This window comes from Oryx dammah, unplaced genomic scaffold (genome assembly GCF_014754425.2).
Source record: "Oryx dammah isolate SB20612 unplaced genomic scaffold, SCBI_Odam_1.1 HiC_scaffold_28, whole genome shotgun sequence".
NCBI lineage: Eukaryota > Metazoa > Chordata > Mammalia > Artiodactyla > Bovidae > Oryx > Oryx dammah.
The window spans coordinates 91,916,742-91,942,458 of record NW_024070212.1 but is presented as its reverse complement, the minus strand read 5'-3'; the positions used below and the strand labels follow the sequence as shown (position 1 = coordinate 91,942,458).

At 36.9% G+C, this 25,717-nt stretch overlaps 1 protein-coding gene across 3 annotated transcripts in view; it reads left to right on the top strand.

Moving 5' to 3' along the window:
* Positions 1 to 25,717, top strand: part of ZFYVE9 (zinc finger FYVE-type containing 9) — a 182,539-nt gene that overhangs the window by 103,807 nt on the left and 53,015 nt on the right. Inside the window, exons 5-8 of one of the 3 annotated variants that reach the window (XM_040231135.1) lie at positions 11,900 to 11,999; positions 14,419 to 14,595; positions 16,366 to 16,427; positions 23,259 to 23,379. In XM_040231135.1, the coding sequence (XP_040087069.1) occupies positions 11,900 to 11,999; positions 14,419 to 14,595; positions 16,366 to 16,427; positions 23,259 to 23,379 (460 nt within the window). Of the gene's footprint in view, positions 1 to 11,899; positions 12,000 to 14,418; positions 14,596 to 16,257; positions 16,428 to 23,258; positions 23,380 to 25,717 lie in introns of all 3 variants that reach the window. The other 2 variants (XM_040231134.1, XM_040231136.1) reach the window with 2 other exon arrangements.

The window sequence follows — 25,717 nt, the reverse complement described above, 5'->3', positions numbered from 1 at the left end:
TAGCAGAAAAATTGGGCAGAAAGCACACCTCCCCTCAAGTGGACCTCATTATTGACATCTTGTACTAGAGTAGTACATTTGCTGCAATTAATGAACCAATATTGATACATTATTTTGTTAACAATAATGATATAAAAGAAATACATACTACAGTTTTGTTAGCGTTTGCTCCTTGAATTGTACAGTTCTATTGGTTTGATAAATGCATGTTATCTACCTTATTATCATATAGAATGGTTATACCACCCTGAAAGTCCCTTGTGCCCCACTTATGTATCCCTCCCTTACTTTATCTGAACCCTGGCAGCTACTGATCTTGGCCCTGTACTTTTTGCTTTTCCAGAATGTCTTTTGTCAATAGTTGGTATCGTACATTATGTTGGCTTTCAAACTGGCATCTTTGACTTAGAAATATACATTTAAGATTCTTCCCTAACTTTTTAAAAAATTGAGTATAGTTGACATATGTATTACTTTCAGGTATACAACATAATGGTTAGGTATTTGTATGTATTGTGAAATGATCACCATAAAAAGTCCAGTTAAAATCTGTACCATACATAGTTACAAAATTTTCTTATGATTAGAACTTTTAAGATTACACTCATAGCAACTTTCAAATTTGCAATATAATATTATTAACAACAGATAGGATGACAGGCACTACAACCTATGATTTATGTAGTTTATAAATTCAAATTTGTTTCTTTTGAGCATCTTTATCTCTTTCACATGTATTGCCACCTTGGCAACTACCACCAGACTATTCTCTGATTTAATGAGCTCATTATTTGTTGTTTTGTTTTGATAGTTTTTAGATTCCACGTATAAGTAAGCTCATCCAGTATTTGTGTATCTCTGACTTATTTCACTAGCATAATTTCCTCAAGTTGCATCCATGTTGTAAAGATGTGAAGATTTTATTCTTTTTTGTGCTGAGTAATAGTCCATCATGTGTGTTTGTGTGTACACATATACATACAAAAATACATACCAAAATTTCTTTATTCATTTATTGACGGACACCTAGTTATTTCCATATGTTGACTATTGTAAATAATGTTGCAGTGAGCATGGTGGTGCAGGCATCTTTTTGAGTTATTGATGTTGTTTTCTTTGGATTAATACCTACATGTGGAATTGCTGGGTCATACGATAGTTGTATTTTTAATTTTTTGAGCATCCTCTATACTGTTTTCTGTAGTGGCTGCACCAATTTTCATTCCCACCAACAGTGCACAGGGCTCTCTTCACATCCTTCTCAATGTTTGTTACTTGTTGTCTTTTTGATAATAACCATTCTGACAGGTATGAGTTGATATCTCATTGTGATTTGATTTGCATTTTCCTGATAATCATGGAGCATCTTTTCACATACATGTTGGCCCTTCTTATGTCTTCTTTGGAGAAACGTCTGTTCATGTCTTTTACCTATTTTTAATTGGATTGAGTATTTTCCTCCTGTTGAGCTATATGAGTTCTTTGTACATTTGCAGTATTAACCCTTTATCAGATACATGACTTGAAAATATTTTCTCATTTTCCATATTGTCTTTTCATTTTGTTGATGGTTTCCTTTACTGTGTAGAAGCTTTCTAGCTTGATGTAGTCCCACTTGTTTATTTTTACTTTTTTGGTCATTGTGAAGACCAGAGTCAGGGAAACTCTATGTCTTTTTCTGATGTGATAACTCATTTCTTTTTATTGCTGTATAGTGGTCTGTTGTATGGGTACACCACAAGTTTGTTTATTCATTCAGCTATTGAAAGACATCTTGGTTGATCTAGTTTTTGGCAATTATAAGTAAAGATGTTATAAATATTTGTGTGCAGGTTTTGACTAGATGTAAGTTTTTCATTTGTATAAATGTATAGGAGCATGATTACTGGAGGGTATGGTAAGCCTATGTTTCTCTTCATAAGTGTTAGTAGTTCAGTCGTGTTCGACTCTTTGTGACCTCATGGACTGTAGCCCACCAGGCTTCTCTGTCCATGGAATTCTTCAGGCAAGAATACTGGAATGGGTAAGCATTCCCTTTTCCAGGGGATCTTTCTGACCCAGGAATCAAACCCAGATCTCCAACATTGCAGGCAGATTCCTTACTGTCTGAGCCACCAGAGAAGTGCTTCTCTTCATAAAAAACTGCCAAATCGTCTTCCAAAGTGGCTGTACCACTTTTGCATTCCCATCAGCAGTGAATGAAAATTCTTGTTGCTCCACATCATCACCAGCATTTGGTCTTGTCAGTTTGGGATTTTTAGACATTTTAATTAATTAATTTATTTGGTCATGGTGTGTGGCTTGTGGGATGTTAGTTCCCCAACCAGGGATTGAATCTGGGCCCTTGGCGATGAGAGCTTGGAGTCCTAACTGCCAGCCAGGCAGGGAAATCCCAAATTTTAGACGTTTTAATAGGTGTAGTATCTCATTTTTGTTTTAATTTGCAACTCTAATGACATGATACCGAACATCTTTTCTTACACCTATTTCCCATCTGTGTATCTTCTTTGGTAAAGTGTCTGTTTAAATCTTTTGCCTATCTTTTAATTGGGTTGTTTGTTTTCTTTTTTTAAATAATTTTATTTATTTATTTTTCGCTCTGCTAAGTCTTTGTTGCTATGAGAGCTTCTTCCTAGTTGTAGTGAGTGGGGGCTACTCTTTAGTTGCAATGCATGGGCTTCTCCTTGCGGTGGCTTCTCTTATTGCAGAGCACGGGCTCTAGGCATGTGGACTTTAGTAGTTGTGGCATGTGGGCTCAGTAGTTAGAGCTCCTGGGCACTAGAGCACAGACTTAGTAGTTGTGGCACACGGGTTTAGTTGCTCTGCAGCACATGGGATCTTCCTGGATCAAGGATCGAACCTGTGTCCCTTCATTGGCAGGCAGATCCTTTACCACTGAGCCATCAGGGCAATCCCATTTTCTATTTGCTTATCTGTTAATGGGGAACAGATAATAGATATAAGAGTAAGAAATAGATGCTTTAAATAGAATATTGCATAGTAAGTTAGTTTCCCTCATACTCTGCCTGAAAACCTGCCTGTCCTATCTTTTCACTGACATGAGTCTAACCATTCTGGCGTGGTAAAACAGGATCAAGCATGCTGGTTTCATCTTGAGTTCTAATGAAGCCAGGAAATGTTTTCTATTGAAAAGACTGAGGGCTGAAAATCAGCGTCACCCATGTCATAGCACTTATCATACAGTATTATCTTTGACCTTCTCCCTCATTGGTCTGTAAGGACCTTGTGATTATGATTCTGTTTGTGTCCCCAGCATTTGGTGCAGTACCTGCTACTTAGAAAGCGCTCAGTGAATGTTTGTTAATGAATAAATGAATCCAAGACAATTACTTTATTCAATAAACACTGAGTGTCTGTCACTGTGCTGGGTGCTGGTTTATCCTAATGACATTGTGATCCGTATTCTCATGTAAAGATTAGTGGGAATAACCAAAAGCAAACAAACAGAATTGCAAATTGTGATGAGGCCTATTTAGGAAATTAACAAGGAGGGATACTGTATAAGAGGGACAGGGGAAGGAAGGTCTGGGTAGTCCTCTGAGAAGTGGCATTTTAGGTGATACATGAAATTTGAGGAGTCAGTCATCAGAACAGGGAGCAGAATGCTTTAGGAAGAGTGAACATCATAGACACAGTCTCTGAGGTAGGAAAGCACCTCTTCAAGAAACTGAAAGGAATACAGTGTGGTTAAAGTACAACAAGTAAAATAAACCACATAAAAAGAACTTAGAGAGGGACTCAGGGATCAGATCATTGGGCTCTGCAGGTTATGTAGGGAATTCAGTGAGAAGCCATGGGGATGCGTGAGCTCACCTAGGGAAGAGTGGACGGAGGGAAGAGAAAGAGCCCAGGCCTGAGCCACTGAGGTCAAGTGGAGAAGAAAGACTCAGTACAAGTGACTGAGAAAGAGTGGCCAGAGAGACAGGTAGAAAACAAAGAAAATGTGTTGTCTTGGAAGTCAAAAGGAGAATGTACTTTGTCAAAGGATGGGGACTATCACCTGTGTAAAATGCTGATCAAGGTCAATAAGATGTGGACAGGGAAAGGACCATTATACTTGACTACAGTAGGGTCACTTATAAAAGCTGTCTTGATAGAGAATGCTTTTTTCGATTCTATGAATACAGAAACAGGATAGGTCAAAAACGGGGAATTGGTTGAAAATGGAATAAGAAGTGAAGGGACTGAGAGATCCTTTTCAGATTTTACTGTTAAGGGAGAACAGAAAAAATGGGAGCAATTGTTAAATGAAGGTGGTGATTATGGGTGAATTTTTTTAAGGATGGAAGATACTACTGTATTTATATAACATCATGAATGATCTTCTAGACAAGTTGTTTTAGAAGAAAAAGGGGATTAATCAAAGGAAGAGAAAAAATTTTGAGGAGGCCAAAGAGATGACATTTGTGTATTTATTGAGTGTTAGGTTTTCAACAAGGGTAAGAAAGAGAAGGTAGGGAATTTTTTTTGTATTTAGGTGAATTTTTGTATTTAGTGGTGAAAGCATTAAGAAATTTCTAAATCCTTGGCTCATATTTCATATCAAAAATATAAATATTGATAGAAGGTGAAATAGGGATAGATGATGAAGGTTTCAGAAAATTGTTAGTTATTTTGGAGCGGGAAAGTAAATCCGAGTAGAAAATTGAAATTTTCATAGCGCTGTAAGACTTTGTATTAAACTTTCCCCCAAATTGTACTAGTCCAATCCATTCTTGGGATAGGGTCAGTATTTGTCTTTGGAGACATTTTTAACTTGTTACATTGTCTTTGCAATAAAAGCACTTTCTATTGGAAAAGCAAGGAAAGTCCTAAAGGGCCCATCTATGTTGCCATCTGTTCATCTATTTCCATTTATTTGTTTACTCATTGATTCATTCAGTGAGCATTATTTATTGCTTACTGTTCTGTTTTTAATTAAAGAGAGGCAAAAACAGTATAAGAGTGGTCACTGTATGAAAACATACTGCTCATATTTCTGTAGATGACAAAGCTTTAGTATATGAAATATAATAAGTAACAAAACAATTACAAAGTTGTAGATGCTTTGCAGTTGGAGGCAGATTGATGATGGTGGTGGTAGTGATGGTGAGGAGAATGAGATAATGTTCTCATTTAATATTTATTGAATGTTTACCACGTGCCAGACACTTCTAAATGCTGATTATATTATCTTATTTAGTATATGTTAACTGTTTAGGAGATAGCTAGTGTTATAATCCATATTTTGCAATAGGTTTAAAATGATTAAGTAACTTGTTCAAAATCACACAGCAAATAACTGTTTGAGTTAGGATTCTAACTCAAACTCTCTGACTTGCAGAGTCTACACTCCAAAGCAATTTGCAATGGTTTTAGGAAAAAACAGAATAAGAGAATGGTGGAATTGAAGTCCGTAGTACTAGGGCCACTTCTCTAGCAACACCTGGACTGTGACCACACAGTTCCTGAGCAGCCAGCTAGGAGGGAATCAGAAGAGAGCTAACATTTATTTAGTACGTGCTCAGTTATTTTGTTTATTATCTAATTTAATCTTTCTAGTAAACCTGTGTAAACAGTGATATTATCCCTACTTTACAGTTGAAGAAACTAAGTGGAACTAGAAACCAACCAAGGCTTTTTTTTGGCTGTATAATTCATGCTTTTTTCCCATAAATGTGATGGAGAGGGTAAAAATTAAACAAACCTAATAGGTTTATTGCATAGACATCACCTGGACCTTTGAGCATTTAAAGGTAATAATTTTTGTCCATTGTTGGCTCCTTTTTTCTCTGTTTTCCCCTGCAGAGTTGAGTGACAGTAGTATCAATACAAAAATAAAACACTTTCCCTCAAAAAAAAACCCTATTAATATGTTGTACTTTTATACACTTTTATACTTAATAAAAAAGAAGGGTGAAGAAACCCTGATTTGTATTTTGCTAGATGGCAATTTGTTATTTTAAATAAAATTATACATTAAGTTGCAAATTACTTTTGAATAACTTGACTTACACTCAGTTTTGTTTACCGCTGAGGATTTTGGTAGTGAATACGGCATAACCTTTTAAGACCCTGAATTAAAAGAACTTTAAAATAATCTGTTGGCTTACAATCTCAGGATCAATTTCTCACGATTTTTTTGTCCTCTGGTCTTAAAACATAGCCACTTGGTTATGCTTCTTGGGAAGCAGCTGCTGCTGCTGCTGCTGCTAGAGGTAGTTAATTTCTCAAACTGCAATTGTGTTGAATTGTGGTGTTAAGAGCATTGTAATGAGCTGTTGTTTTTCAGTCATTAAGTTGTGTCTGACTTTGCCACCCCATGGATTGCAGCATGTCAGGTTTCCCTGTCCTTCAGTATCTCTGGGGGCTTGCTCAAACTCACGTCCGTTGAATCAGTGATGCCATCCAACCATCTCATCCTCTGTCACCCCCTTCTCCACCTGCCCTCAGTCTTTCCCAGCATCAGGGTCTTTTCCAGTGAGTCAGCTCTTTGCATCAGCTGGCTAAAGTATTAGAGCTTTAGCATCATCTTCCAATGGATATTCAGGATTAATTTCCTTTAGGATTGACTGGTTTGATCTTGCAGTCCAAGGGACTCTCAAGAGTCTTCTCTGACACCACAGTTCAAAAGCATCGATTCTTCGGTGCTCAGTCTTCTTTATGGTCCAACTCACATCTCTACATGACTACTGGAAAAATCATAGGTTTGTCATAGCTTTTCTTCCAAAGAGCAAGCATCTTTTAATTTGTAGCTGCAGTCACTATTCACAGTGGTTTTGGAGCCCAAGAAAAGAAAATCTGTCACTGTTTCTACTTTTTCCTCATCTATTTGCCATAAAGTGATGGGACCGGATGCCATGATCTTAGTTTTTTGAACTTTGAATTTTAAGCCAGCTTTTTCACTCACCTCTATTCACCCTCATCAAGAGGTTCTTTAGTTCCTCTTTGCTTTCTGCCATTAAAGTGGTATCATCTGCATATCTGAGGTTGATATTTCTCCTGGCAGTCTTGATTGTCTGGCTAGTGATTCATCCAGCCTGGCCTTTCCTATGATGTACTCTGCATAAAGGAGTTAAATAAGGAGGTTGACAGCATACAGCCTTGACGTACTCCTTTCCCAATTTTAAACCAGTCTGTTGTTCCATGCCCAGTTCTAACTGTTGTTTCTTGATCCGCATGCAGGTTTCTCAGGAGACAGGTAAAATGGTCTGATATTCTGTTTAAGAATTTTTTACAGTTGGTTGTGGTCCACAGAGTCAGAGGCTTTAGCTTACTTAGTCAATGAAGCAGAAGATGTTTTTCTGGAATTCTCTTGCTTGTCTATGATCCAAAAGATGTTGGCAATTTGTACTCTTATTCCTTTGCCTTTTCTAAATCCAGCTTGTAGATCTGGAAGTTCTTCGTTCATGTACTGTTGAAGCCGAGCTTAAAGGATTTTGAACATTACCTTGCTAGCATGTGAAATGAGTGCAATTGTATGGTACTTTGAACATTCTTTGGCATTGCCTTTCTTTTGGATTGGAATGAAAGCTGACCTTTTCCAGTCCTGTGGCCACTGCTGAGTTTTCCAATTTTGCTGGCATATTGAGTGCAGCACCTTAAAAGCATTATCTTTTAGGATTTTAAATAGCTCTGCTGGAATTCCAGCACCTCCACTAGCTTTGATCGTAGTAATGCTTCCTAAGGCCTACTTGACTTCACACTCCATGTCTGGCTATAGAATAGTAACCACATTATTGTGGTTATCTGGGTCATTAAGACCTTTTTTGTATAGTTTTTCTGTGCATTCGTGCCACGTCTTCTTAGTCTCTTCTGCTTCTGTTAGGTCCTTGCCATCTGTGTTCTTTATTGTGCCCATCTTCACATGAATTACTCCCTTGGTATCTCCAAGTTTCTAGAAGAAATCTCTTGTCTTTCCCCTTCTGTTGTTTTCCTCTATTTCTTTACATTGCTCACTTAAGAAGACTTTCTTATCTCTCCTTGCTGTTCTCTGGAACTCTGCATTAAGTTGGGTATATCTTTCCCTTTCTTCTTTGTCTTTCACATCTCTTCTTTTCTCAGCTATTTGTAAGGCCTCCTCGGAGAACCACTTTGTGTTCTTGCATTTCTTTCTCTTTGGGATGGTTTTGGTAACTGCCTCCAATACAGTGTTTCGAACCTATTATGTAGCTTACTAGCTCTATGACAGAGTAGTTTTACTTCACATTTATTTAACTCTGTTAATTATGAATGAATGCTTTCATAGAATTTATGCGTTTAGATGAGATAATACATATATGTTAAGTGCCTAGTATTCATATATTTTCCTGTGAACCTGAGCAAGTCATTTAACGATCCAAATTTAGTTTCCTCTGATAGAAAATAAGGTAATATAGCCCCAGTTCTCCCTATACCACAGAGTTGTTTTGATAATGGGAAGCCTCTGAAAATGTAAATTGGTAATCATGGTAACTAGGTAGATTAATTATACCTAGTAGAATAAGAGGTGATTGCTCTTACTTTGTCTTTAATAGGACCTCATCTCTTGTTTCAGTTATGTAAGATACAGGATACTTATTGGCCATAAAAACTGGACTAGTAAAATTTGCACTGCTGGGAACACCTTTCTACCTGTATGAAGTTCTCTCTGATAGGGATTAATTAGTTCTCAAGAAAATAAATCTTAACAGGGAGCTAAGGAGATTCTTGTTGCCTGGTATGGAAGGGAAAAGAAGTAAGATTGTCGGGAACCAACCCTGGAAAGTGGAGATAAGGTGCTGGAAATTGGCATGGCCAATTTTTGGTGGCCTAGTTTGATTCCCTCTAGCTGGGGTTGTGCTTACTTTTATGGTTAAACTCTGTATTTTGATCTTTCCTGGCTTGCATAGCAAACCAATGAAAGCAGCTGGTATGATTATTATTCCACACATAAGGGTAGTAAAAAAACAGAAGTGAAAGCCCAGAATTCCCAGTCTTTTGTTTATTTCACCTGCTATATTGCCTCTTCAAACAGAAATAGCAGATGTTACTAATCTAAACACCCATGTTATGTGTTTGTGGATAGGAATTTTGCCTAAGAACAGCTTAGATTTTTTTTTTCCTCCTATATATTTGCTTCCCTGGTGGCTCAGCAGTAAAGAATCTGCCTGCAGTGTAGGAGACGGACATGTAGGTTTGATCCCTGGGTCAGGAAGATCCTCTGGAGGAGGGTATGGCAACCCACTCCAGTATTTTTGCCAGGAAAATCCCATGGACAGAGGAGCCTGGCAGGCTACAGTCCATGGAGTCACACAGAGAGAATGCACTGGTCATAGTAAACACCCTTTTTCAACAATACAAGAGATGACTCTACACATGGATATCACCAAATGGTCAGTACTGAAATCAGATTGATTACATTCTTTGTAGCTAAAGATGGAAAAGCTGTATATAGTCAGCAAAAACAAGACCTGGAGCTCACTTTTGGCTCAAATCATCAGCTCCTTATAGCAAAATTCAGGTTTAAATAGAAGAAATTAGGGAAAACCACTAGGGCATTCATGTATGACCTAAATCAAATCCCTGATGATAATATAGTAGAGATGACGAATAGATTCAAGGGATTAGATCTGGTAGACAGAGTGCCTGAAGAACTGTAGATGGAGGTTCATAACACTGTACAGGAGGTGGTGACCAAAACCATCCCAAAGAAAAAGAAATGCAAGAAGGCAGAGTGGTTGTCTGAGGAGGCTTTACAGATAGCTGAGGAAAGAAAAGATGTGAAAAGCAAGGGAGAAAGGGAAATGTATAACCAACTGAATGCAGAGTTACAGCAAGGAGAGACAAGAAGGCCTTCTTCAATGAACAATGCAAAGAAATAGAGGAAGACAACAGAAGAGGAAAGACTAGAGATCTCTTTAAGAAAATTGGATATATCAAAGGAACATTTCATCCAAAGATGGGCACAATCAAGGGCTGAAATGAGAGAAGCAGAAGAGATTAAGATGAGATGGCAAGAATATACGAAGAACTATGCCAAAAAAAGATTTTAATGACCTGGATAATCACGATGGTGTGGTCACTCACCCAGAGCTAGACATTCTGGAGTATGAAGTCAAGTGGGCCTTAGGAAGCACTGCTGCCAATAAAGCTAGTGGCAGTGCTGGAATTCCAGCAGAGCTATTTAAAATCCTAAAAGATGATGCTATTAAAGTGCTACACTCATTATGCCAGGAAATTTGGAAAATGCAGCAGTGGAAAAGATCAATCTTCAATACCAAAGAATGTTCAGAACACTGGCCAATTGCACTCATCTCCCAAGCTAGTAAGGTTATGCTCAAAATCCTTCAAGTTAGGCTTCAGTAGTACATGAACCAAGAACTACCATATATTCAAGCTAGACTTAGAAAAGACAGAGGAATTAGAGATCAAATTGCCAACGTTTGCTGGATTGTAGAGAAAGCAAAAGAATTCCAGAAAAGCATCTATCTCTGTTTCATTGACTATGCTAAAGCCTTCGGCTGTGGGTTATAACAGGCTGTGGAAAACTCTTCAAGGGATGGAAATACCAGACCATCTTACCTGTCTCCTGAGAAACCTGTATGTGAGTCAAGAAGCAACAGTTAGAACATTATGTGGAAGACTGACTGGTTCAAAATTAAGAAAGGAGTATGACAAAGCTGTTTACTGTCACCCTGTTTATTTAACTTGTTTGCATAGCACATTATGTGAAGTGCCGGGTTGGATGAGTTATAAGCTGGAATCAAGATTGCCTGGAAAAATATCAATAATCTCAGATATGCAGATAATATGACTTTAATGGCTGAAGCTGAAAGAGAAGAGGAACTAAAGAGTCTCTTGATGAGGGTGAAAGAGGAGAGTGAAAAAGCCAGCTTAAAACTCAATATTAAAAAATCTAAGATCATGGCACCTGGTCCAATTACTTCTTGGCAAATAGAAGGGGAAAAGGTGGAAGTAATGACAGATTTCCTCTTCTTGGGCTCTAAAATCACTACAGATGGTGACTGCAACCATGAAATTAGAAGACAGTTGCTTCTTGGCAGGAAAGCTAAGGGCTTCCCAGGTGGCACTAGTGGTAAAGAACCTGTCTCCCATTGCAGGACACTAAGAGACCTGGGTTTGATCCCTGGGTTGGGAAAATCCCCTGGAGAAGGGAGGGCTACAGTCCATGGGGTCGCAAAGAGTCACACACCACTTGGTGACTGAACAACAATATTGACTCTAAACAGAAATAGCAGATGTTACTGGTCTAAACACCCATGTTGTATGATATTTTGAACAGAAATTTTGCCTAAAGACAGCTTAGATTTTTTTCCCCTGCTATCTATTTGTTTCCCCAGTGTCTCAGCGGTAGAGAATCCTCCTGCAGTGCAGGAGACATGGGACACGTGGGTTCTCTCCCTGGGTCAGACATGGCTAAAGAGACTGGGCATGTATATATTTGCTATATAGTCTTGGCTAAAAATTTTTGTTCTCAGTCAGCAATTTAACTTTCCTTAGTTTTGACAGACATGTTCATCTCTTTCTTGCTTTTGAATAAGGTCTCCACACCCAGCTTCCTCAATTGCATTTTCCTTTGAAGTTTTTAGGACTTCCCTGGTAGCTCAGACAGTAAAATGTCTGCCTACAATGCAAGAGACCCGAGTTCAATCCCTGGGTTGGGAAGATCCTCTGGAGAAGGAAATGGTAACCCACTCCAGGACTCTTGCCTGGAAAATCCCATGGATGGAGAAACCTTGAAGACTACAGTCCACAGGGGTCCATGGGGTCACAAAGAGTCGGACACGACTGAGTGACTTCACTTTGAAGTTGTTAGTGTTGTATTAATATGGTTTCCTGTCGACAGTGTTGATCAGTATTGGTTTATTTCTTTTATATTGTGATCCTAAGTAAATTTAGTATGTTCTTTTTCCTGCAGGTTTTTTGTGCTTCCTGCTGTAGCCTGAAATGTAAACTGTTATACATGGATAGAAAGGAAGCTAGAGTATGTGTAATCTGCCATTCAGTGCTAATGAATGGTAAGTATTAAAACAGGTTGAATTCACAGTTACTGAGACAGAACAAGAGAATGCCAATGAAAAAATTCCTGATTTTTCCTGCCTTGCTCTTCAAGTTGCTCACCTTCTCAAATGTCATAACTTTAACAGAAAATTTTGAAAATATCTTAGTATTTCAGAATTCCTGTGCCTAGTTTAATGAATAATTGCTAAATTCAGGTAAGTTTTGCAGGAAGAATGGAAATTTTTGTGGAAATCTGGTGCTACATGGCTGTTAATGTTCCCGTGAAGTAACTGGAGTGGGAGGGGGAGGGGGCTATTGACCACTAAATTGATGAAATATTGAAACTGGCTTGAGGTTTTCCTTTCGAGGGAAGAATTCTCTTTCTAGGGAATACCTTAATGACTGAATATATTCTTATTAACACCTTGGTCCACTCATCTTGTGAAAAATAAATATTTTTAGCATCTAGGATCAAAGAAAATTGCATTTTTCTATCATTTATCACCTTAGTACCACTTAGATTTGTTATGAGGACAATGATTTTGAATTTACTTATATGGTAAAAGAATATGGCCAGGAAAAGGTAAATATAGCTTATCCTGTGTTCACCTTTTGCAGGACTGGAAATAAATACAAGGGCATTTTAGTTAAAACCGAACAAACCAATCAACCCCAGAGTATTCTTGCAAAAAGATAAAATAAAATTGATCAGACTATTTGGTGTTTTCTCTTTGAGTGCATCTTTGTACAGTTGCCAGAACAGTTACTAATAGACGTGAAATGTTGGAGTTAGATACCAGTGCTGCTTACGCCAGGATAGTGTGTCTCCTGGAGGCTGAAACTTATCTGCTCAAAGTCCCTCCTGCTCTTTGTGTCTGCGTTGCTCATAGTGATGTTTTCCTGTTGCTGGCTTATTAACCTATTGCATGTTATTTAATCTGATCTTTTCTGGTTTCCTATGATCCACCCAGTTTCCTCCCATTTCTGAATTCTTATAATTTTGATCAAATATGAATTCATTCTCTTTACTCTTAAGGGTCGTTTTTCAGATGGTAGTTATTTCACTCAGCGATCATTTCATTTTCAGATATTTATTCACAGATAATAGCATGCTGCTTAATTACAGTACACAATACCTCTTTTATTTGATGAGGTCTTCCAACTTGATAGCTTGTTTTTTTAACTTGGCATAGCTAAAGATGAAGGAAATGGCAGAGGATTCATATGGAATACTTACTTTTTTTTACTAAGCCAAGGATGCCCTTAACAGGGGATCCCAACTTCTTCTTCTCCTGGTTTTTCCAGCCTCTCTCCTCTCGCATGGCTTAGCCTGGTCTTTTACTGAATATTTAATTTGATGCTTTTCGGTGTTACCTGTCCCTTTTTCCCTTTCTCCTTTTCTCTTCCTTCCCTCTTCCTGCCAGTGCTTTCAAAGGAACATAGCTGTTGTTTCTAGCTTTGTCCTGCAGTTTGGAGGCAACAAGTATTCAAAAATCTTATGGATCATTCTTTGATGCAGAATGAGATTTTTTTTTTAAATGCTCCAAAAATTGGGTGATTTTATTCCTGAGCATATGATATTACCTGAACCTAGATAATAAAATTTATATATTTCATTTCTGTAGCATCTTTCATCCTATTTACTTTGAAGACAATAGTTGATATGTTAGTATTTAGTTAGTAAAATTATGGCGTATACAGAACCTTAACACATTTGTGATCATTCATACTTGTTGATGGCACTTACATGATATTGGCACATTTTCATGTTCAAATGGGTCCTGTGCTTTTGAGACACAGGGGATTTCACAGAGATATGAAATGGTTGTTCTTGTATACTTTTACACAGGGTAATGATTGCACAAAAGCAAAATTCACAGAAATGTTAAGATGTTTTCTTCTGAGCTTTAGGCTTCAGAATTTTTCAAATGAGATTTTACTTCAGCTGAGAAAAGCCTAAAAATCTAGAAATGAAACAAAAGATATCATACAACAGAGTTTTGCTCTTTTAGCCCCTGAGTTGTTTTTTTTTTAATGCATTAAATATTAAACCTGCCCCGCCACCAGAAATGTCTAAATGCTATCCCAATTGTAAATCTTTAATAAGTTTAAAATTATTTTACTCCCTCTTAAGGTAATGTGTGGTCCTCTTTAAAGGAGCCAGGAGCCTATCATTAACCTCAAGACTAATCTGCTATCAGTCTGTATCAGAAGTATCATGTAATTCTTATTTGTTGCTTCCAAATAGTTTACTTAACTACATGGTCTCCTTTACTGAATAAAATCACCTATCTCCTTAATACCTTTATTAGCTGGAAGAGAGACATGCTATGAGTGTTAATGAGGAGGAACTACATTATTTATCCAATATTGTGGAGGTCTTGATGTCCATATTTTGCAATCCATTCACATTGATTGTGTCTGTATTTGCTTTAGCTCAAGCCTGGGAGAACATGATGAGTGCCTCAAGCCAGAGCCCTAACCCTAACAATCCTGCTGAATACTGTTCTACTATCCCTCCCTTGCAGCAAGCTCAGGCCTCAGGAGCCCTGAGCTCTCCACCTCCCACTGTGATGGTACCTGTGGGAGTTTTAAAGCACCCTGGAGCAGAAGGTAGGGGATCATGTGCTATTCTCTCTCTTTTTCCTCACCAAGTTCCTCTGAAAAGGTGCTGATGTGATTTTACATCACAAGTCTTTAACACTGCAGATAAGTCCCTTTGGGTGGTTATTAAAGCAGAAGCACAGGTGAGAAATGTCTTGAGACTATTTCTGGGCAAATAAGGAATAATATTGTGTTGCCTGATATTTTGGAGGCACCTCTAAAAATATGCCAATACCCTCTCCCACTTAAGAATGGAGTAATTTACTTTGTTTTTACTTGAAAAGAGTTGAAGAATTTGAAGTCAGCCTGAAAAATCCTAGCCTCGTGCCTACCTTAGTGTTCTTTGTAGGACTTTAAGAAGTGATAGAAATGAGAATTCTTTTTTCTGAACAGCCCATTCTAGTATTGATTTTTGGAATATATATTGCCATTAAAAAAAAATCTATCCATATAAAAATGTGAAAATACTGTGTTAGGTGCACAGATCTTTATAAAATCACCCTTAATTCTGATGATATCATATGATAGATGGAAAATTATAGACTCAACTTATTTTAGTTTATTATATCTTTATGATAATAGTTTTGTTAGATGAAAAGCACTTTGTTAAGTTTAGGGGATTATGAATAGCAAAAATAGCAATTATTTATTCCTTTAAAATGCTCTTGTCAGTAAGTCTCCCTTAATAATTAAACTCTGTCTTCTTTCATTAATTTTATAACTTTTTTGTCTAGCAATATTCCCTTCCCCGTGCTAAAAAGCCCCCCTCCCCTTTTGAAGATCAAAAACTTCTGTTGACATTATCATACTTTTCCCCATTTCCTCCTCTTTTCAGATCATCCCTTAGTCATTCTCGTGTTTTAATGAGCTCAGGTTTTCTTTCTTAAAATCTTTATCCTCTTTACATCTTTTGTTGTTTTTGTTGTTCTTCCCTAGTCTTTCTTTGTTTTCACTGTTTGAATTGATTTTCAAAACTGGATTTGAAGAGATTGTTTTCCTGGACTAAGTTTTCCAGCTTTTCCCCATCCTTTTACTAAAATGCAGAGTACTTTCGCACTGCCAGATCAGTCTTTTTCTTTCTCAGCTATACTTCAGCCAAAGATCTGGTCAGTTTGCTTCCCAGTTCTTTCATATCTGTGCCAGCTCTTCTTTTATTAGTTAATGATTCTTCAACATTCTTCAGGGCATCTTTTGCCCTTTCAAAATGCTGTATCACTTTTCCAGATAGATACTTTATTCCTACAGAAACTTCATACTTTCTGGAGATGTGGACGTCTATTTCTAGAGATTTTTTCCCTGATGTTTATTTCCTATGCACTTCAAACATTTTCCTTAGTTTATCTGTTTGTGTTAACAGGGCAGAGTATGTGACAATCATAGGCGTGTTTAATAAAGCAAAGTGTTTTAAATCTTTAAAACTATGTTTAAAGATTATAGAATTAAGGGATTATAGAAGTAAGGAATATATTTAATTATAGAAGAAAGGAATATATTTAAATGTGTATTTTATTAACTGATAACCACTTTTATGCAGTCACAATTATGTTTATAATTATAAAATGCTAAATAGTGGTTTCTTGGTACATCTGAAATTGGTGACCTTCTCTTCTTGCTGTTAGAAACCCTACCAATGTCACAGTGATGCCTGTTTTATTTTTCTGGCTCCTCAAGTGGCTCAGCCCAGAGAGCAGAGGCGAGTTTGGTTTGCTGATGGGATCTTGCCTAATGGAGAAGTTGCTGATGCAGCCAAATTAACCATGAATGGAACTTCCTCTGCAGGAACCCTGGCTGTGGCACACGACCCAGTCAAGCCAGCAGCTACCAGTCCTCTACCAGCAGAGGTAAGAAAATAAAACAACAACTAAAAGTGAGTACTTTCTTTTCTCAGCATTGTGCTGCCTCTGTCTTGCCTTTTTCCGGATTGAGTGACCTTTCTGTTGAACCCTGTAGACTTTTGATACAGTTTCGTACATGTGTGTGTGCGTGTGTGTGCCTGCTTGTGTGCGCATTTAGGGGTAAAATAAACGTGGCAAAATCAGTTGTTCTTGTTGCTCTATATTTGGAAGTTTTTTCAGGAGAAAGCTTCTTATAAAGGTTGTTCATGGGTGAGCTCAGCCTACCACTGTAGCTAGAGGTTGTGCTGGGGGGAATCCTGGTCCCTTGATACACACATACATGTGTGTTCAGTCACTCAGCCGTGTCTGACGCTGCAGCCTCGTGGACTGTAGCCTGCCAGGGTCCTCTGTCCATGGAATTCTCCAGGTAAGAATACTGGAGGTGGTTGCCATGCCCTCTTCCAGGGGATCTTCTCGATCCAGGGATTGAACCTACATCTCCTGCATCTCTTGCGTTGGAGGCGGATTCTTTTGCTGTCAAGGCACCAGGGAAACCCTGGTCCCGGGATACACAAGCTTTTTAAAAGCATATTCCCCAGGTTCTGTGATAGCCTCCAAGAAGTTGCCGTAGTGAGGAAGGGCCAGGAAATAGGAAGATGGCTGAGGAATTAATCTGTCCCTTTGTCTTCAGTCTGAGTATCTCTGCTCTTTTCTGGTCTACCTGTAGCGTTTCCATGTAAGATTTTTAAAAAGGGATTCTGAAGCTTAAAAATAAGTTGAAAATCCACTGACTTAATGCGTGAAAGATTAATTTAGTTTATCTGAGGGAACGAGCTCATACTGTGTGGTCACATGCACTTTGTCTCTAAGGATATACTGGTCACAGTTTAGAGGTTTATTTTCAGAAGGGGACAAATATTATCTTCATTTTTTTTTGAGTCCGTGAAGAATAGAGGCACCTAGGATGGCTCTATTAGAAAGTATGCACATAGGATTGTTTATACAGTGGGTCCTGATCTTATTACTATTTGCCCATTTAATACAGTGGTCAAGATTACAAAAAGGTGATTAATTCTAGCTATGTGTGTTTGTCTTTTTTTTTTAAGTAAAGTAAGAGGATCAGAATTTGGATAATGTTGCTACTTTTCAAGTTTTTATGGTTACTATTTATTTAATGTTCAGTAATATTTTTCTAGAAATTTACATGATTTTTGGATTTGGTTGTAGTTGAAATTGCATGTTATTAAGATTAAATTTATTGACATACAGAGCTAAATTTCCTTTTTGGTGAAAGTACAGTAAACCATATCACTGTCTTCAAGTATTTCTAAGTCTGTTTTGGGGGATTTTTCTATGGCTGCAGAGGACAATAGCAAGAACTATGACTGATTCTTCTTTGTATCTATACAATGACTTTGTCAAGAAAATTTATCTTTCCTACAGTTGTTTATGTGGAAAAATTTCAAACCCACAGCAGAGCTGCAAGAATAGTACGTGGATGCTTATATACTCTTTAGCCATGTTCACCCGTTGTTGCCGTTTTGCCACATTTACTTTACCTCTACACACACACACACTTTTTTTTTGAGGAACCATTTGAGGATTAATTGTAGTTTATCACTTTAATACTTCAGCCTATGTTTCCTGAGAACAAGTCTTATTTTTTTTTTTTTACTTAAGTACAATTACATGAGAAACAAATTTTACATATAATTCTATTATCAAGCATATTATTCATATTCAGATTTCTCCAGTTGTTCCGTGATGTTCTTATTCTTTCATTTATACATATGTATGTATATATATTTTATATATATAATTTTTTATTAAAATATAGTTTTTAAAATTAGGATTCCATCAAGGATCACAATTCTATTTAGTTCTTATGTTTCTTTGATTTCTTTCGAGAACAGTTCTCCCACTTTTTTTTTCTCTTTCACATCATTAATATTTTTGAAGCATTTAGGCCATATTTGGCATAAAATCCTTAATTTGTGTTTGTTTTTGCCCTCATAAATAGTTTCAGTTTAAATATTTTTAGCAAGAATGATACTATCATAAGTGATGGTCATTTTTACTGGAACACATCGAGAAGTATCAGTTTATAATTGGTTAAATTGATGTCTCTTGTGTATGTCCACTGCAAAAGTAGCTTTTCCTCTTTGCAATTAAAAAGTAAAATGAGGGTGATACTTTGAGACTCTGGGTGTCCTGTTCTCCTATAGTCTTTCAGCCAATGATCTTATTGCCCTTTGAGACAATCTTACCTGAATCAGTGATAACTATAGTGATTATACAGTAAAGATTATACTGTTTTTCTTTCTGTGAAACTTATGTGATAGGTTCTTTTTTTTTTTTTCTTTACAATTCTGTATTGGTTTTGCCATACATTGAAGATAGGTTCTTAAAACGTAAATTTTTTGAATGAATGAGCTAGCTCTAGTGAATGACTGTTTTAGTGAAACAAAGTTCAGGTCAGTAAGAGAAACTAAAACAAATTAGTTATTTCTGTCCTCTCACATTGTTCAATACTCTATTTTAATGGTTGTCTGATAAAATGAAGGGAAACAAATTCTTTAAGGCCAGAGTTGAATATATTTTTTTCATTTTTATGACCTAGTAGAGTGCCTGGCACTTATTTAAAAGGTGCTCAGTAAATGAAACAAATTTCTTTTCATAGATATTTAAATAGAGGCCAGATGACTATTTCTTATAATATTGAAAGGTGGATTTATGCATCATTAAATAACAAGTTGAATGAGGTTACTTTATTTCCTGTCTTAGCCCTTTAGATCCATAATGTTTAGCCAGTAAAATTTTCCAAATTTCATTATAGAGTGGTGTACCGAGAACACTGCAAAATTTTTAGCAAAAACCCACTAAAAACTTATAGTCCTAAATTATAGTTAATATAGACAAAAATACATTGATACCTGGGTGTTTTTTTAAATTTTTATTCAAGTATTTTATATATATATATATATATATAATGAAGTGCTTAAAGAGCATTAATCTTTGGGATAACATCGATGAACATACATATATATGTGTGTGTGTCTCTATATATACATATGGACACACACATGTAAACACCACCCAGGTAAAGATACACATATTTCTGTCACCATAGAAGTTTCCTTCATGCCCTTTTTCTGTCAATACCTTCCCCCTTCCCCCCCGACCCTGGAAAATAAACATTATTCTGACTTGTATCACCACAGATTTGTTTTGCCTGTTTTGAATTTCATATAAATGGAAAAATATAGTATATAATGTTTTGTGTCTAGCTTCTTAAACTCTAATTAATGAGATTTATCCATGGTGTGTGCATCAAAAGTAAATATTTTTTTATTGCTGAGTAATGGAGAAGGAAATGGTAACCCACTCCAGTATTCTTGCCTGGAGAATCCCATGGACGGAGAAGCCTGGTGGGCTACAGTCCATGGGGTCGCAAAGAGTTGGACATGACTGAGCGACTTCACTTACTTACTTACTTAATGTTCCATCATATGGCTACGCCACAATTTATCTGTTTTCCTATTAATAGGCATTTGGATTATTTCCATATTTGGGCTATTTGAGTAAAGCTGCTATAAACATTTTTAAACATGTTAAACAATTTTTATGTGCTTTTCCTTTAACTCTTTTAAAGCTTTCTTTTTTAACAGTTGAAGTATTATTGATTCACAGTGTTGTATTATATATAGCAAAGTGTACAACAAAGTGATTCATTTATGCATATTATATGTTTATATATTCTTTTTCATATTCTTTTCCATTATAGATTATTACAAGATACTGATTATACAGTAGGAACTTGCTGTTTGTCTATTTGATATAAACTAGTGTGTATATGTTAATCCAAAACTCCTAATTTATCACCTCCCCCTTTCCCCTTTGGGGAAGCTTGTTTTCTAAGTCTGTGACTCTATTTCTGGTTTATAAATAAGTTTATTTATATTACTTTTTTTAGATTCCATATATAAATATGTGACATTTGTCTTTCTCACTTACTTCCTTTAGTGTGATAATGTCTAGTTCTATCCAAGTTGCTACAAATGGCATTATTTCATTCTTTTTTATGGCTGAGTAATATTCCTCTGTGTGTGTGTATGTGTGTGTGTACACACATGCCCATGTGTGCATGATTCTTTGAGACCCTATGGACTATAGCCCGCCAGACTCCTCTGTCCATGGGATTTTCCAGGCAAGAATACTGAAGTGGGTTGCCATTTCCTCCTCCAGGGATCTCCCTGACCCAGGGATTGAACCCATGCCTCTTATGTCTCCTTTATAACTAGCACCACCTGGGAAGCCCTCTGTGTGTGTGTATGTGTGTGTGTGTGTATATGTATCTTCTTTATCCATTCATCAGTTAGTGGATGCTTAGGTTGCTTCTGTGTCATGTCTTGGCTACTGCAAATAGTGCTTAAAGCTTCTGTTTCTTGCTTAAGTTGTGAAGCATATAGAGAGTTCAGTTCAGTTCAGTCGCTCAGTGTGTCTAACTGTTTGCAGCCCCATGAATCGCAGCATGCCAGGACTCCCTGTCCATCACCATCTCCCGGAGTTCACCCAAACTCACATCCATCGAGTCCATGATGCCATCCAGCCATCTCATCCTCTGTTGTTCCCTTCTCCTCCTGCCCCCAATCCCTCCCAGCATCAGAGTCTTTTCCAATGAGTCAACTCTTCGCATGAGGTGGCCAAAGTACTGGAGTTTCAGCTTTAGCATCATTCCTTCCAGAGAACACCCAGGACCAATCTCCTTTAGAACGGACTGGTTGGATCTTCTTGCAGTCCAAGGGGACTCTCAAGAGTCTTCTCCAACACCACAGTTCAAAAGCATCAATTCTTCGGTGCTCAGCTTTCTTCACAGTCCAACTCTCACATCCGTACATGACCACTGGGAAAACCATAGCTTTGACTAGACAGACCTTTGTTGGCAAAGTAATGTCTCTGCTTTTAAATATGCTATCTAGATTGGTCATAACCTTTCTTCCAAGGAGTAAATGTCTTTTAATTTCATGGCTGCAGTCATCATCTGCAGTGATTTTAGAGCCCCAAAAAATAAAGTCTGACACTGTTTCCACTGTTTCCACATCTATCTGCCATGAAGTGATGGGAACAGATGCCATGATCTTCGTTTTCTGAATGTTGGGCTCTAAGCCAACTTTTTCACTCTCCTGTTTCACTTTCATCAAGAGGCTTTTTAGTTCCTCTTCACTTTCTGCCATAAGGGTGGTGTCATCTGCATATCTGAGGTCATTGATATTTTTCCCGGCAATCTTGATTCCAGCTTGTGCTTCTTCCAGCCCAGCATTTCTCATGATGTACTCTGCATAGAAGTTAAAAAAGCAGGGTGACAATATACAGCCTTGACGTACTCCTTTTCTGGAACCAGTCTGTTGTTCCATGTCCAGTTCTAACTGTTGCTTCCTGACCTGCATACAGATTTCTCAAGAGGCAGGTCAGGTGGTCTGGTATTCCCATCTCTTTCAGAATTTTCTACAGTTTATTGTGATCCATGCAGTCAAAGGCTTTTGCATAGTCAATAAAGCAGAAATAGATGTTTTTCTGGAACTCTCTTGCTTTTTTGATGATCCAGTAGATGTTGGCAATTTGATCTCTGGCTCCTCTGCCTTTTCTAAAACCAGCTTGAACATCTGGAAGGTCACGGTTCACGTATTGCTGAAGCCTGGCTTGGAGAATTTTGAGCATTACTTTACTAGCATGTGAGAAGAGTGCAATTTTGCGGTAGTTTGAGCATTCTTTGGCATTGCCTTTCTTTGGGATTGGAATGAACACTGACCTTTTCCAGTCCTGTGGCCACTGCTGAGTTTCCCAAATGTGCTGGCATATTGAGTGCAGCACTTTCACAGCATCATCTTTCAGGATTTGAAATAGCTCAACTGGAATGCCATCACCTCCACTAGCTTTGTTCATAGTGATGCTTTCTAAGGCCCACTTGACTTCACATTCCATGATGTCTGGCTCTAGGTGAGTGATCACACCATTGTGATTATCTTGGTCGTGAAGATCTTTTTTGTACAGTTCTTCCGTGTATTCTTGCCACCTCTTCTTAATATCTTCTGCTTCTGTTAGGTCCATTCCATTTCTGACCTTTATTGAGCCCATCTTTGCATTGAAATAGTCCCTTTTAATAGCTCTCTGAGCATATTCTATTAAATTGTTAATTAAGTGAATTTAAACCCACTCAAGATGTATTCTGCAACATTATACTTTATTAAGTTAATGTGATCTTCATATTGATGCAAAGAAAAATAACTTGAAGTTTAATTTCATTACAAAGTAAATGAAAACTGTGTATTATCAAAGTTAATTTTTAAAATTACAATATAGATAACATAAAATTTGCCTTTTTAACCATTTTAAATTACATTTACATTATTGTATAACCATCACCCCAGTTCTCAAAGTTACTTTGAAAACGCCTATCACTAAGACTTTAAGTAGATCCAAAGGGGTAAATGTTCAGGAAATATGAGATAATATTGAAATTTTGTTTCTGTTGGCACTGCTGGTTTAAAAAATATTTTTCTTTTATGGTAAAAGAAACCTTGGTAAAGGCAGCTTTCTCTCATTACTATGATTTGGTGATGTCAAAATGAGAAACTATACAACTGTATACATTTTCACGTTTTCGTTCATAGTTTAAGCCCAGCCCTTGAGACCCGCAGGTTAATGAGTATCTTATCCTATGTTTCAAAAAGTATGAATTTGAAGTTTTCACTTAAATTCCCATTTGTAGTCTTGACTATATCCTGCCAAATTCTTGAACTCTCTATAATGCTGTCTATGCCAATTTACTTTTCCTAGACGAATATTTCTCTATTCTCTGGAAGTATAACTCAGGTCGGAAGTCCTGTTGGCAGTGCAATGAATCTTATACCTGAAGATGGCCTTCCTCCCATTCTCATCTCCACTGGGGTGAAAGGAGGTATGTAGACTTAGATGTTTAAACAGGGATAGTTATACATGCAAAATGTTGCCTTCCAATTAAGGAAATGAGAGAGAATTCAAGTAATAACCTTTCTCTTTTCTAGCAACAAAAACGTGATTATTCAGTGCCATGGAAAGCACCGTTGCTGTTAGTGATTGTTTTAGAGAATATATTTATGTTTTTATGTTATAATTTCATTTGTTGAAAGGATATATTATTTTTAATTGTAATATAAATGTAGCTTATTGGCAGTTCTTTCTTTATATTCCAAAGCATATAATAACCTGTGAAGAGTTGCTCATAGTTCTAGGATTGACCCACGTTATACAGTCAGTATATTCATTTAACTTTTAGTTTTGAGTAGAATATACATTCAGAAATGTATATATAATAGGTGGAGATCACAGAACATAAGTACCAATTTTATGTTAAAAAATATTTTTAGTGAGCCCTGGTAAGAAGCTAAGTTACTACTCAGTCAAAAGAATGCTTATCTTTATGTGAAATTTTCTTGTTGATAGATCCAGATCAGCATCCAGTCAGTACATTTTCAGGAGATGGTTTTTTCCTATAATCTTTCCTCACTTTTGTCCTAGTCTTTTACCTTGTCTCCTTGCCTTCAGTTTTTCTCACCTTTATTTAATCTTGCACATTGGTGCTAGTTATCTTTTATTTTTTTTTAAGTACAGTTGATTTACAATATGTTAATTTCTGGTGTACAGCAAAGTAATTCAGTTATACATATGTTTATGTGTATATATATGTGTGTGTATGTGAGCGTGTATATATATATATATATATATATATATATATATATACTTTCTGATATATTTTCCATTATGATTTGTAACAGGACATTGAATATAGTACCCTGTGCTATACAGTAGGACCTTGTTTTTTTATTCATTCTATATATAATAGTTTGCATCTGCTAGTCCCAAACTCCCAATCCAACCCTCCCCCACACTCCCATTTCCCTCAGCAATGACAAATCTATTTTCTATGTCTGTGAGTCTGTTTCTGTTTTGTAGAGAATCTACATTTAAGTGATATCATATGGTATTTGGCTCTTTCTGACTTGCTTCACTTAGTATAGTAATTTCTAGGTCCATTCGTGTAACTCCAAATGGCATTATTTTGCTTTTTTTTTTAGCTTAGTAATATTTCATTGTGTATATATACACCATATCTTCTTTATCTGTTCTTTTGTCAATGGAGATTTAGGTTGTTTCCATATCTTGGCTGTTTTAAATGTTGCTACTCTGAACATAGGGGTGCGTGCATTTTTTCAAATTATAGTTTTGCCCAGAAGTTGAATGGCTGGATTATATGGAAAATCTATTTTTAGTTTTTTGAGGAATCTCCGTAGTGTTCTACAAATAGCTTCACCAATTTACATTCCCACCAACAGTGTGGGAGGGTTCCCTTTTCCCCCCAGCCTCTCCAGGATTTGTTATATGTAGACTTTTTAGTGATAGCAATTCTGACTGGTATGAGGTGGTACTTCATTGTAGTTTTGATTTGCATTTTTCTATGAATGATGTTGAGCATCTTTTCTTTCATGTGCCTATTGGCTATCTGTATGTCTTTGGAGAAATGTCTAGGTTTTCTGCTCATTTTTGATTGGATTATTTTTTGTTACTGAGATGTGTGAGCTGTTTGTATATTTTGGAAATTAAGCTCTTGTTGGCTGCATCATTTGCAAATATTTTCTCCTAGTCAGTAGATTTCCTTTTCATTTTGTTTATGGTTTTCTTTGTGATGCAAAAGCTTATAATCTTGCTTAGGTCCAGTTATCTTTTTAAGCATAGATATTATCATATACTATTCTTGCTTAGAAAATTCAATGGGTTCCCAATGCCTTCAGGATAAATTTCTTCCTTTGAAGTATAGTGTTTGTGGTAACTTTATCTCAATTTATCTAATTTTATTTCCAGCCAGTGCCCTAGTACTTTACAGGCATACTACAGATTATTTGCTGTTTTCTGAATGTTCACATTTTATACTTCCATGCTTTTTCTTATGGTGTGGAATAGTGGGAAGAACATGGACTTAATTAAGAGCTGGAAAAGCCTGAGTTTTAATTCCAGTACCAGTCCATTCTAGCTCTGTGATCCAGTGAAAGACGCTCAGTCCTGTCTTACTCTTTGCAACCCCATGGACTATACAGTCCATGGAATTCTGCAGACTGGAATTCTCCAGGCCAGAATACTGGAGTTGGTAGTCATTCCCTTCTCCAGGGGAATCTTCCCAACCCAGTGATCAAACCCCTCCTGCGTTGCAGGCTGATTCTTTACCAACTGAGCCACCAGGGAAGCCCAAGAATACTGGAGTG